This window comes from Triplophysa rosa, linkage group LG4 (genome assembly GCF_024868665.1).
Source record: "Triplophysa rosa linkage group LG4, Trosa_1v2, whole genome shotgun sequence".
Taxonomy (NCBI): domain Eukaryota; kingdom Metazoa; phylum Chordata; class Actinopteri; order Cypriniformes; family Nemacheilidae; genus Triplophysa; species Triplophysa rosa.
In genome coordinates, this window is record NC_079893.1 from 15,798,081 (window position 1) to 15,813,047 (window position 14,967).

General features: G+C 40.8%; 1 protein-coding gene across 1 annotated transcript in view; it reads left to right on the forward strand.

Moving 5' to 3' along the window:
• LOC130552579 (vacuolar protein sorting-associated protein 8 homolog) overlaps nucleotides 1–6,563 on the forward strand; it is a 52,008-nt gene extending 45,445 nt beyond the window's left edge. The window contains exon 4 of the mRNA XM_057330930.1: nucleotides 6,427–6,563. Coding sequence (XP_057186913.1) covers nucleotides 6,427–6,465 — 39 coding nt within the window. The 3' untranslated portion in view covers nucleotides 6,466–6,563. The remainder of the gene's footprint in view (nucleotides 1–6,426) is intronic.
• The last annotated feature ends 8,404 nt before the right edge of the window (nucleotides 6,564–14,967 follow it).

Sequence of the window (14,967 nt, forward strand, 5' to 3'; positions counted from 1 at the left end):
AAATAACGATCTTGTAGCTCAAAAAATCTCTCAGACAAAGAAGGTCCAGGTGTCAAGGAGTTAACTTTATTTGCTCGAGTCAAACAAAGTGAGATGTTCCAAGTCATCTAAAAAAACAAGTGTTTTCCAGTCTACAGTTATAGTAAAACTTTTAAAAGGTGGTCTCTTCTAAAACCAATCAGGTACTTTCCTGTTATCTCTTATTTTTATTAACCAATTGTTAATTGCCTGCCACCAATAAGTCCCAGGCAACAAGGTACGTATCTAATGGTGGTACGCTGGCTATTACATCTTTTTTAAAATAATTTGCATACAATGGTTACTACACGAGACCACCAAACAAGCCATGGTCTCCATACGAGACCACCAAACACACCTTGGCGTACGTGCGTTATCATGGTTACTTTTAAACAGTGGAAAATCCCCAGGTTTCAGATAGAGCACAACTTGCTTCAAACTTTAGGCCTCTAAAAACATCACTGGATTTTACCTTGTTACATTGTGCTCAAATGTGCTTTAAACATGCTTAAAGTGACATTAAGTGCATTTATATGAACAATCATTGGTTACAGGTACAGATTGTATCATTAAATCATCAATTCATCTTCAAATAATCAAATCATTATCATAAACCTACTTATATGTAATCATTCTTATTAAATGTGATTTCAGATCAACCCATCTATATACTAATGTTCCTATGAATACTTAATACTTTTTAGGTATTTTATCAAGTGCATTTATAACTGTGGTGAATAACAGTGCTTAATACATGTAATATGTGCTCTATAAGTGCTCAGAAATTACACAATAGTCGCTCCCAGAACAGATCAAAATTATTAACAAAGAGCAGCTTCTGTTCAATACACCATGACATCAACCATTTATTTAGCACAAATAGTCTACTGAACTTTTCATTCCCTCGTCGGTAGGTAGGAAGCGGCCCTGATACGATGATCCTCGCCGTGGGCGATGCGTTGCGTACAGTCTCGATCAGACTCCTGAAGTCCCTCTTCAGGATCTCCGACTGCCGCATCCTGACGTCGTTCACCCCCGCGTGCAGCACGACAGCTCCGACGTTAGCATCGTCCTTCAGGATCGCAGGTACCTGCGCAGAGACATCAAGAACACGGGCGCCAGGAAAACAATGAGTGTGCACCTTACCTTGAGTGGAGGAAGTGCGTACGTTCCGGACGATTGAGTCTCCAATAGGGTTGGAAATCGTTTCAATTTTATCGATTCCGATTCCAATTCTGATTCTGCTTATCGATTTCTATTCTTATCGATTCCCAGTTTCGATTCCACAGTTGAAGTAAAACATTTATATGTCAACCTGTATGGTCATTTAGCCTGCTTATTGACTTGTTTGCAAAATATATATATATATATTTATGAGCACCGTTTTGTGTATATTTACACATAGAAACACCTTTTCTGATTTATTACAATTTGTATTATCATAGTTGAACTACATCATGGTTAAACTGCAGTTACTATAATGCAACTATGGTTAATTTGTGATTCCTGTGCTTTAATGCAAATTCTATAGCTAAACTATGCTTACTATTGTAAAAAATATCGATCATTTTCATAAGGGCTTTTATTGAGATATCAGCAGATCATGCAACGCATGTATTTTTCTGAAAATATGCACACAGGAATTGATAATCTCAAGTATCCGATTCCTATTCCTTTCGATTCCGATTCCGATTCCGATTCCTAGCCTTTCGATTCCGATTCCAAATTGGAATTGATTTTCGATTCCCAACCCTAGTCTCCGATGACCACAGCATTGCATTCTGTCTCACGGAGGGCAGCAAAACGGTGCCTGGTAGGGATCTCGAAGACCGGTGGTGGCAGTTGGGTCATTGCTCCAGTCCTGGCTTGCGACTTTCGCCGTGGGTGTGCCGGTGCAGGAGTGAAGTTCATTTGGGCTGATCGTGTTCTCGAAGCCTGGGCTCTGTGCAGAGAAACACGTGGTGTAGAAGTGGTAGGAGTATTACAATCGCGATGAAAATTTACCGCGGATGTTTCCAGTGCCGTTTTACGTTCTCGCAGCCGTGTCTGCTTCTCAAGTAAATCCTGGATCTGCTTCTCCACAGCCTCCAGTTCCGACTGAAGTGCGAACGTTTCCTCATCTGCACTCAGAGGTACAAACACGTCTGAAACATTAGCCATTAGTGATGTAATAATGAGAACAGTGTGTTAAGCAGTAAGCAGGCTGGTAATGCTAACAGCCTGAGGGCTAATAGCGAGTGATCCGATAAAAATAATTTATCAGTGCGTTTAAGGACGATTTTGGTATGGGATCTACTTAAGGATAAGTTTTACCCTCGGTGAATAACAATTTAAAACTTAAGTCTTAAGATATAACAAGAATAAACGATGTATTAAGAATAAATTTGAAAGAGCTCCGGCTCAAACCACGCGCTCTCAGCAAACAGGAAGTGACGTAATCCAACAGGTGACGTAATCCAACCAATCAGAATCCTAGACACACTATAGAACCTGTATGTAGGCATCAGAGAGACCCAGAGCTGCTCTGGGAACAGAGTGGTATGCATCCCGTATTGTGGTGTAACAGTGATCCAGAATGTAGCTATCTCTGGTGGGGCATGTGATATGCTGCCTGTATTTTGGCAGCTCACGGGAGAGGTTTGCTCTGTAAAGTCCCCACTGTGTCAGTGATGTAATCTGCCAGCTGTTGCAGCGCTGCGCTCGAACACGCATGTGGAGGAATGTAAACATTCATCAGAATAAACGAGGTTGCAGTTGATAGAGAATGCTTTTAAGTACGAAAAGCACATCTTCTTCAGTGTTGTTATATCTCTGCACCAACCTTCATTTATATAAAAACATAATCCACCACCACGCGTCTTCCCTGTTGACTCGGCTATGCAATCCTCTCTGAACAGCTGAAAACCTGGCAGATGTAACGCGCTGTCCGTTATGGTGTCATTGAGCCATGTTTCTGTGAAACACCTCGCAGCGGAGTTGGAAAAATCTTTAGTCAAGTCAACTTTATTTATATAGCGCTTTTTACAGTTTTCATTGTTACAAAGCAGCTGTACATGAAATATATGGACTATAAGCAAAACATTTAAAGTTAAAAGTAAAAACAAAAAAGGTGAAAACACAGAAAACAGACACACACACACCAATTCAAACACCCCACACACAAAACATTCACACACACCAATTCAAACACCCCACACACAAAACATTCACACACACAGACACACACACACACACACAAACGCACACACACACGGACGCGCAGACAGACGCGCACGCACAGACACACGCACGCACGCACGCACAGACACACACACACACACTGGTTATCACTGAGAAACACACATTTAAGATTAAGGAGAGAGAGACAGGTCAAATATTAAACAGACTATAAATTCCTTAATGCAATATTAATTTTAAGTAAAACTTTAAAATTCTAATTCTAAAGCAGATCCCCCCCGGCCAGGCAAACAGTATGCAAACAGTGTCGAGGAACCCAAAACTCCAGTGGAGAAAAAAAAACTCAGGAGAACCCAGGCCCAACCAGGGAATTCTAGTTCCCCTGTGGCAAAAGCTGCTGCCTCTGCACTAGCTCGACAAGGCTAAATAAGATTATCATTAATAATCTAATAGCAGTTGAAATGTTGTAGTAAAGACGTGTCAAGTAGCCGCGTCCTTCTTTATCCAGCTTTATCATCTCAGCTCTTGTCAGGTCTCTGCTTTCCATTCTCTGCTCTACCACGAGGTCAGGCCATGAACTGCATCCTGCTCGCTGTGGTAATCTTGGAACAATGAGACAAGACTGGCTGAGAGTAGAGTACTGTTCTGCACTCTTTGATGCAACAAGTACATCAGTTGTGTTTTTGGTTCCGGTTGATCTAACTAATGCAGCCTAAACCCTCATAAGATTTATATTATGGAAGAGTAGTGTATGCAAGATTAAAAAGATGCGTCTTTAGTCTAGATTTAAACTGACAGAGTGTGTCTGCCTCCCGGACAGTGCAGGGAAGACTATTCCAAAGTTTAGGCGCTAGATAGGAAAAGGATCTACCACCTGCACTTGATTTTGAAATTCTAGGTATTACCAACTGACAGGACGCCTGAGAGCGTAATGCACGTGAAGGACTGTAATACAAAAGGAGTTCATTCAAGTACTGAGGAGCTAAACCATGTAAGGCTTTATAGGTAATAAGCAAGATTTTAAAGTTAATGCGATGCTTTATAGGTAACCAGTGCATGGTTGACAGAACCGGGCTAATATGCTCATACTTTTTTGTAAGTATAAGAACTCGAGCTGCCGCGTTTTGGACCAGTTTGATTTTTTTTAATAAGCCTGCAGTGCAACCACCTAATAGTGCATTACAGTAATCTAGTCTTGATGTCATGAATGCATGAATTAACTTCTCTGCATCTGATAGTGACAGCATATGACGTAGTTTAGATATATTCTTAAGATGTAAAGACGCAATTTTACAGGTGTTGGTGACATGGTTCTCAAATGACAGATTACTATCGAATAAAATGCCAAGATTCTTTGCTGAAGATGAGGGTTTTATGGAACATTTGTCCATAGTTAAGCAGTATTCTCAGTTGTTACGTATGGCGGTTTTTGGTCCACTAAGTAATAGTTCTGTTTTGTCTGAGTTCAGTAATAAAAAGTTGTTACTCATCCAGTTTTTTATATCGACTATGCATTCCATTATTCGATGGAACTGCTGTGTTTCATGAGGCTTCGTGGAAATATAACGTTGACTATCATCAGCATAACAGTGAAAGCTAACTCCGTGTCGCTTTATTATATCTCCTAGAGGTAGCATGCAAAGAGCAGAGGCCCTAAGACTGAGCCCTGTGGTATACCGTACTGGACTTGCGATTTGCGTGACACCTCATTGTTTATTGCTGCAAATTGAAAGCGGTCAGATAAATAAGATTTAAACCATTTCAAAGCTATTCCCTTAATGCCGACGTAATTTCGAGTGTGGTGTGGTCAATGGTGTCGAATGCAGCACTAAAGTCTATTAGCACCAATAACGACATACAACCTTGGTCAGACGCCAAAAGCAGATCATTTGTAATTCTGATCAAAGCAGTCTCTGTACTGTGACATGCTCTAAATCCAGACTGGAATTTTTCATTAATGTCATTCCATTGGAGGAAGGAGCATAATTGAGTTGAAACTACTTGTTCCAGTACTTTAGATATGAAAGGTAGATTCGATATAGGCCTGTAGTTCCCTAGTTCTCTAGGGTCGAGTTGGGGGTTTTTGACAAGGGGCCTTATAACAGCCACCTTATATGCTTTAGGCACATGTCCTAGTGTCAGAGATGAATTAATAATGCTAAGAAGAGGATCTATAATTTCTTGGAGCATCTCTTTCAGTAGATTTGTATGTGTAGGGTCTAGCATACATGTTGTTGATTTAGATGATCTAATGATTTTAAACAGTTTCATCATGATCTACGGTAGAAAATAATTGCAATTTCTCCTTAGAGGCACTGTAGTTAGTTGTTCAGCGGGTTTCACTTCTGGTTGCATTGTTATAATATTTTTTCTAAGATCTTGGATTTTATTTGTAAAGTACTTCATAAATTCATCACTGTTATGCTGATATTCTGAATCAGAAGTCGTTGACGATTTATTTTTGGTTAATTTAGCCACTGTGTTAAATAAAAACCTAGGGTTGTGCTGGTTTTCTTCTATTAGTGAAGAAGAGTTGGTGGATCTAGATGTTTTTAGGGCTTTCCTGTATTTTCGAATACTATCCTTCCATGCTGTACGAAATACCTCTAATTTAGTTTTCTTAAAGATGCGCTCCATTTTCGGGCCGCTTTCTTTAGAGCCTGAGTGTGTTCATTATACCACGGTGTGGGGCTGCCATTTTTAATCTTCTTTAAGCGCTAAGGAGCAACTGTACTGTTACACATATCTTTTTGTGTTTTGACTCGCCACCTACTGGACATTTAAAGTACTGCACTATATAGTTACGGTTCAGTTTACTTTCAATTTCTCTCAGTGTACGCAGTCCAGAGCAACGTACATGCAGTTTCTTTCGGTGGCTGATTTAAGCGTTGAAACCTTGTAAATATATGTCCGTAAGTGCTGATTTGTTTACTACACAGTGACTCTATGTACCAGGGTTCATTATACTTAGATTATCGCTGTGATTTGTTGTATCCCACTTGATCTTTGTTGCAATCATGCTATGCTAGTGGTAGAACGAATATGGTAATCTTGCTGATATTTGATACAAATTTGTGTCTCATTTAATAGACTTTCTTCATACCTATGTTACTTAAGATGTGTATAAAAAGGAACTGTGTACATAAGAAAACTATGTTAAGCTGGTTTAAAATGAATATGTTGGAAATGTGAATGTCAATTTCAATTATATATTTTTCTCTTTGATTGTAGTTTTACAAAAAAGATAATAAGAAGAACAATCACCAGTAAAGTCACTTAAGTTACGAAGATTGCTTTCTGAAGTTCTTTTCTGGAGTATGCTATCTGTTAAGCCTTTGCTCAAGCAACGCAATTGGTTAGAACAGAATAGTAAAAGGACATTGACACAGCGGGTGAAGACAATAAAATCACACTGCAATTGTTACATTGCATCTTACAGCTCTTCAGAAGCCAGTAAAGTATGGAGTCACACAGTGATAAGGCTACTAGCTCAAAGTCATCTCGAAGATCAAGTAGGTCATCGGCCAGTGTGGCAGCGACTCGGGCGAGAGCTAAAGCAGAAGCAGCAAGAGCTAAAGCATCTTATGTGGAAAAAGAGGCAGCTATGATGAGGAAAAAAGCAGAGGTGGAAGCAGATTTATTTGTGCTACAATCTCAAAAAGAAGCAACTGCAGCATCTGCCGAAGCAGCAATTTTTGAGGCAGCAGCCGTCATTGAGGAGGGAAATATAGACGAATTGGTTAGTGAGACTCACTCAGTTCGAACCCAGCGTACCAAGGATTATGTTCAGAAGCATGCAGTTGAACAACAGCAGCAGTTTGTTGATACTCCGATTCCACAGTCATCCTTTAGGAGTGCTGAACCCCTTCAGCATGGGGCTACAGTAGCTTCTCGACATGACTATCCATCGTATGGAATGGAGGAGTTAACAATTAGACATGAGACAATGGATAACCAGAAAGATAAAGTTCATGGATATCGCTCTGCTCTCCAAACATCTTCTTCTCCCAGCCTTAGAGATCCCATGGTTAGTTTGCCATACACGTCTGATTTAGCTAACTACATGGTAAGAAAAGAGATGGTAAGTTCTGGTCTCATGAAGTTCGATGATTGTCCTGAGAACTACTGGGCCTGGAAATCCTCTTTTCAAGATGTCACAAAGGATCTCGGTTTAACAGCCAGAGAAGAGCTTGATCTTCTCACGAAATGGCTCGGCCCAGAGTCATCCATCCAAGCTAAACGCATTAGATCTGTCCATGCGCACTATCCAATAGCAGGCATCCATATGCTTTGGCAGCGTTTGGAAGAGTGTTACGGGAGCCCAGAAGTAATTGAGAATGCACTGTTGAGAAAATTGGAAGAATTTCCAAGGATTTCTAACAGAGATAGACGGAGACTCAGGGAGCCAGGAGACATTCTTTTGGAATTGGAAGCGGCAAAGTCAGGCGTACATTTTCCTGGGTTAGCAATTCTTTACACAGCGAGGGGAGTCAATCCCTTCATTGAAAAGCTTCCCTTTAACCTGCAAGAAAGATGGATCACTCATGGAGCCAAGTATAAAGAGGATCGTCGTGTCTCTTTCCCACCATTTGGCTTCTTTGTACAATTTGTTTGCAACCAAGCAAGAATAAGAAATGATCCAAGTTTTGTCTATGCAGAGTCATCTTAAACAGGAGAAATTTTCACGACTCAGCAACAAAATACCTGTGTCAGTGAGGAAGACTGAAGTGCTAGCCACTGCCTTGAGTACCAAAACCAAGCAACTCCTTGAACAGAAGATTCTGGATCCTAATAGGCAATGTCCAATTCACAACAAGCCGCATCCTTTGTCAAGATGCCGTGGATTTAGAGTAAAACCCCTAGATGAAAGAAAAACATACCTCAAAGATCTGTCTATCTGCTTCAGGTGTTGAGGTTCCACTAAACATATAGCAAAGGAATGTGAGGCAGCTGTTAAATGTAGAGATTGTAACAGTGATCGCCATGTCTCTGCAATGCACCTAGGGCCTGCTCCATGGGCAGAGGGAGCTCCTGTAACAGAGCAAGAGCAAGGTGGGGAGTCCGAAGGAGTCATATCCTCTGAAGTTACCTCTAAGTGCACAGAAATCTGTGGTAAAGCTCCCAGACCCAAATCGTGCTCGAAAATCTGTTTGGTTGATGTTTTTCCATCTGGTTGTCCTGGAAAGGCTGAGAGAATATATATAGTTCTAGATGACCAAAGTAACCGGTCCTTAGCAAAGTCTGCCTTTTTCAAGCTGTTTGGTATCAACGGAGATTCTTACCCCTATACTCTACGCACATGTGCAGGTACAGCAAAGACAAAGGGAAGAAGAGCAGACAATTTCATTGTTAGGTCACTGGATGGGAAAACTCAGGTGTCGCTTCCAACACTCTTAGAATGTAACATGTTGCCTGAAGATCGAGACGAAATTCCAACACCGGAAGTAGCACAGTACTTCTCTCATCTCAAGTCCGTGGCTGACAAGTTACCACCCTTTGATGCAAGCGCTCCCATTCTTCTCCTTTTAGGAAGGGACATTCTAAGTGTGCATAAGGTTCGAGAACAGTATAATGGCCCTGGTAACATGCCATATGCTCAGCGTCTTGACTTAGGCTGGGTCATCGTGGGAGAAGTGTGTGTAGGTGGAGTACACAAGTCTGAGACTGCAAATGTTTTCAAGACAAACATACTGCAAAATGGAAGCACCTCTTTTTTTCCACCCTGTTCTAAAGGAATTCAGGTCAAAGAACAATTTGGCACTCACATCCATCAATACGTGTCCACTCTACCTTGCTATCCAGTCACAAGCTCTTGTACAGATCACCTAGGAGACAACATCTTTCGTAGGACTCCCCGGGATAATAAGCTTTCACTGTCTGTTGAAGATGGCATCTTCATGATATTCTCAACTCAACTCAACTTTATTTATATAGCGCTTTTACAATTTTCATTGTTACAAAGCAGCTGCACATGAGACACATTGACTACAAGCAAAACAATCAAAGTTGTACCTGCAAAAACAAGAAAAGTTTGAAAACACAGAAGACAGACAGACCCACACACAAAACACTCCACACACACAACACGCACACGCACCAACACACACAAACACAGAGACACACACACACACACGGATGCGCACGCACACAAAACACACACACACGTACGTACACAGACAAGTACACACACACACACACACGCTCAGTGAGAGCACACATTTAGGATAAAGGAGAGAGAAGCACAGGTCAAATATAACAGACTATAAATTCCTATATGCAATATTAATTAAGTAAAACTTTAAAATTCTAAAGCAGCCCCCCCGGTCAGGCAGATAGTGCAAAAACAGTATGCAAACGGTGGCGAGGAACCCAAAACTCTAATCGAGAAAAAAAACCTCAGGAGAACCCAGGCCCAACCAGGGGATTCCAGTTCCCCTCTGGCAAAAGCTGCTGCCTCTGCACAAGCTCCAGAGAACTTGCACAACAAGGCTAAATAAAATAATAAACTTAATAATAAAATAAATTGTAGTTTAAGATTATCATTAATAATCTAATAGCATTTGAAGTTTTGTGGTGAAGACATGTCAAGAGACCGCGTCCTTCTTTATCCAGCTCTATCATCTCAGCTCTTGTCAGGTCCCCACTTCCCATTCTCCACTCTACCATCAGGTCAGGCCATGAACTGCATCCTGCTCGCTGTGGTAACCTTGGAACAATGAGACAAGACTGGCTGAGAGTAGAGTACTGTTCTGTACTCTTTGATGCAACAAGTACATCAGTTGTGTTTTTGGTTCCGGTTGATCTAACTAATGCAGCCTAAACCCTCTGAAGATTTATATTATGGAAGAGTAGTGTATGCAAGATTAAAAAGATGCGTCTTTAGTCTAGATTTAAACTGACAGAGTGTGTCTGCCTCCCGGACAGTGCAGGGAAGACTATTCCAAGTTTAGGCGCTAGATAGGAAAAGGATCTACCACCTGCACTTGATTTTGAAATTCTAGGTATTACCAACTGACAGGACGCCTGAGAGCGTAATGCACGTGAAGGACTGTAATACAAAAGGAGTTCATTCAAGTACTGAGGAGCTAAACCATGTAGAGGCTTTATAGGTAATAAGCAAGATTTTAAAGTTAACGCGATGCTTTATAGGTAACCAGTGCAAGGTTGACAGAACCGGGCTAATATGTTCATACTTTTTTGTACGTGTAAGAACTCGAGCTGCCGCGTTTTGGACCAATTGGAGTTTTTGTAATAAGCCTGCAGGGCAACCACCTAACAGTGCATTACAGTAATCTAGTCTTGATGTCATGAATGCATGAATTAACTTCTCTGCATCTGAATTGACAGCATATGACGTAGTTTAGATATATTCTTAAATGGAAAAACGCAATTTTACAGGTGTTGGCGACGTGGCTCTCAAATGACAGATTACTATCGAATAGAACGCCAAGATTCTTTGCTGACGACGAGGGTTTTATGGAACATCCGTCATAGTTAAACAGTATTCTTGGTTGTTACTTATAGCAGTTTTCGGTCCAATAAGTAACACTTCCGTTTTGTCCGAGTTCAGTAATAAAAAGTTGTTACTCATCCAGTTTTTTATATCGACTATGCATTCCATTATTCGATGGAACTGCTGTGTTTCATGAGGCTTCGAGGAAATATAAAGTTGAGTATCATCAGCATAACAGTGAAAGCTAACTCCGTGTCGCTTTATTATATCTCCTAGAGGTAGCATGTATAATGCGAAGAGCAGAGGCCCTAAGACTGAGCCCTGTGGTACACCGTACTGGACTTGCGATTTGCGTGACACCTCATTGTTTATTGCTACAAATTGAAAACGGTCGGATAAATAAGATTTAAACCATTTCAAAGCTATTCCCTTAATGCCGACATAATTTTCGAGTCTATGTAGGAGTGTGCTGTGGTCAATGGTTTCGAATGCAGCACTAAGGTCTAGCAGCACCAATAACGAGATACAACCTCGGTCAGACGCCAATAGCAGATCATTTGTAACTCTGATCAAAGCAGTCTCTGTACTGTGACATGCTCTAAATCCAGACTGGAATTCTTCATTGATGTCATTCCTTTGGAGGAAGGAGCATAATTGAGTTGAAACTACTTTTTCCAGAACTTTAATATGAAAGGTAGATTCGATATAGGCCTGTAGTTCCTTAGTTCTCTAGGGTCGAGTTGGGGTTTTTTGACAAGGGGCCTTATAACAGCCACCTTATATGCTTTAGGCACATGTCCTAATGTCAGAGATGAGTTAATAATACCAAGAAGAGGATCTATAATTTCTGGGAGCATCTCTTTCAGTAGATTTGTAGGTATAGGGTCTAGTATGCATGTTGTTGATTTAGATGATCTAATAATTTTAGACAGCTCATCTTGATCTACGGTATAAAATAATTGCATTTTCTCCTTAAGGGCGCTGTAGTTAGTTTGTTCAGCGGGTTTCACTTCTGATTGCATTGTTATAATTTTTTCTCTAATATCTTGGATTTTATATGTGAAGTAGTTCATAAATTCATCACTGCTATGCTGATATACAGGATCAGAAGTCACTGACGATTTATTTTTTGTTAATTTAGCCACCGTGTTAAATAAAAACCTAGGGTTGTGCTGGTTTTCTTCTATTAGTGATGAAAAGTAGGCGGATCTAGAAGTTATTAGGGCTTTCCTGTATTTTCGAATACTATCCTTCCATGCTGTACGAAATACCTCTAATTTAGTTTTCTTAAAGTTGCGCTCCATTTTTCGGGCCGCTTTCTTTAGAGCCTGAGTGTGTTCATTATACCACGGTGTGGGGCTGCCATTTTTAATCTTCTTTAAACGTAGTGGAGCAACTTTGTCTAGCGTTACCGAGAAGGTGGAATTAAAATTTTCAGTGGTAATGTCAAGATCTTCAACGTTATTTCTCATGATTTGAGACAATTCGGGCAGATTATCGAGAAACGCATCTTTGGTAGTTGAAGTTATTGTTCTACCATATTTGTAACAATGAGTTTTATTTGCAGCCGTAGGCCAGTGAAGCAAACATAATACCAGATAATGATCCGAAATGTCTTCACTCTGCTGAAGGATTTTAACGTCGTCCACATTTATACCGTAAGACAGTATTAAATCTAAAGTATGATTACGAAGGTGAGTGGGTCCTGACACATGTTGACTAATGCCCATGGAGTTAAGAGTGTCTTTGAAAGCCATTCCTAAGGCATCTGTAACGTTATCTACGTGGATGTTAAAGTCACCAACGACAAGGAGTCTATCTGCGGCCAGTACTAGTTCTGATAAGAACCCACCAAATTCTTTAATAAAATCTGTGTGGTGCCCTGGAGGCCTATATACAATAGCTAGAATCAATTTAAAAAGTGTTTTATCTTTAGTATTAGGTGTTGAAACATGAAGAACCATGACTTCAAAAGAATTATATTTAGAGTTCGACTTCTGGGAAATGCTAAGAGAGTTATTGTGTGCTGCGACACCTCCCCCTCTGCCTTTTAGACGAGGCTCGTGTTTATAATAATAATTTGGGGGACAGATTCATTTAAAGCAATATAATCATCTGGTTTTAGCCATGTTTCTGTCAAACAGAGCATGTCTATTTTATGATCTGTTATCATATCGTTAACAAAAAGTGCTTTATTAGAGAGAGATCTAATATTTAGCAATCCGAGTCGTAACAGTTGATTATCTGTATTTTGTTCATGTTTAGTTTGTTTAACGTTTATTAAATTACTTTCAAGAGGTTTACGCATTATTTTATGTTTGCTAATCCGGGGGACAGACACAGTCTCTATTTTGTGATGTTTGGGAGAACGGATTACTACATGTTGTACATTTTGTGTATTCTGCGATGTGAGACGGCAAGCAGACAGTTGGTTAAGCCATACTGTCTGCTCCCTGACCTGGGCCCCAGCGAGTCAAGTTTTAGCATTAGCATTAAGACTTTTTGCCATATTTCTAGACAGGATGGAATCCCAGCCCAGGAGGGATGGAGACCATCTCGTTTCAACAGGTCAGGTCTGCCCTCAAAACTCTTCCAGTTATTTATAAAAATTATATCATTCTGCAGGCACCACTCAGACAACCAGCCATTTAGTGATGATAATCTGCTATAAATCTCATCACCACGATAAGCAGTGAGGGGGCCAGAGAATATTACAGTGTCTGACATCATGCTTGCGAGCTCACACACCTCTTTAATGTTATCTTTTGTGATCTCCGATTGACGGAGTCGAACATCATTTGTGCCGACGTGAATGACAATCTTACTGAATTTACGATTAGCCTTAGCCAGCACATTTAAATTTGACTTGATGTCAGGCGCTCTGGCTCCCGGTAAACATTGGACTATGGTGGCTGGTGCCTCTATGTTAACGTTCCGAACAATAGAATCACCGATAACTAGGGCACTTTCAGCAGGTTTCTCAGCCGGTGCGTCACTGAGCGGGGCAAACCTGTTCGAGACTGTAATCGGAACGGTCGAGTGATGTTTTGTCCTGCGACTACGCCGTCTCACAGTCACGAAGTTTCCCAGCTGCGGAGGATTTTCAACCGGAACCGAGCTGTGTGCGCTAATGTTGCTCGCATCCAGAGTGTTTTCTATCGTCGTTAAACTCTTACTATCCTCAGATAAGGATTGGATGCGAGACTCTAATTCTAAGATCTTCTCTGTCAGCCTAACTATTTCCCTGCATTTATCGCATATAAAGCCCTCGCAGCTGACAGAGAAGGCTAAGCTAAACATATGACATGAGGTGCAAGTAACAATAATAGGAATAGAAGCCATAACTCACCGGATTTGAAGTGCAATTCCAACTTACCAAGGTTGCTCGATGGATCGTAGTATACTCGCTTAAAAAGAGAAACAGTTAGCACACAAGACAAACCAGAGGCAAGATGATATTCCAAGTGTGAACAGAAAGCAAGCAAACACGCTATTGCTATGCTAACGGCGTTAATTACTATCACTTTGGTTTAGACTCTTCCAAGTAAATAACAGGAACAGGGTTATTGAGATATCAGGATAAGTTAGCAACGACAATAATAATTAATGATAATAAAATACACTAATATTAGAGCGAAGTGGTAAGCCACTGATACAAACAAGCTGCCGGCAGCGATGCAGGAAACAGGAAGCCTTGGGTCTGATATTATGGGAAGAGAATGTACATGGATAGGTCAAAACCACTGGGTAGGCGTCCTTTGCTGTTCCGTTTTACCTCAAACCCATTGCCGAAAACCGCGACCAAGCAGTAAGCGTCTTAAATGTTCTGCAGCGCACTTACTAAGAAACTGAGATGGCAACACTTTGTGGAGTTTATGCAAAACATGTTCATCAACAAACATGCAGAGCTAGCTTCCCCATTGCAGCCTGATGAAGAGTGCTGGTATTTACCAATATTTGGTGTATTCCATCCCTTGAAACCTGGGAAGATTAGGGTCGTCTTCGATTCTAGTTCTCAGTGTGAAGGCGTTTCTTTGAACGACACTCTTCTTCGTGGACCAGATCTAAATAACAGGCTACTTGGGGTCCTGATGCGTTTTCGTAAGGAGCAAGTTGCAGTCACGGCTGATGTAGAGCAAATGTTTTACTGCTTCAAGGTCAGAGAAGACCACCAAAACTTTCTGAGATTCTTGTGGTTTAAGGATAACGATCTCTCCAAAGAAATCACAGAGTACAGAATGACAGTACATGTTTTTGGGAACAGCCCATCTCCAGCTGTGGCAATCTTCGGGATATGACAGGCAGCGGATTGTGGAGAA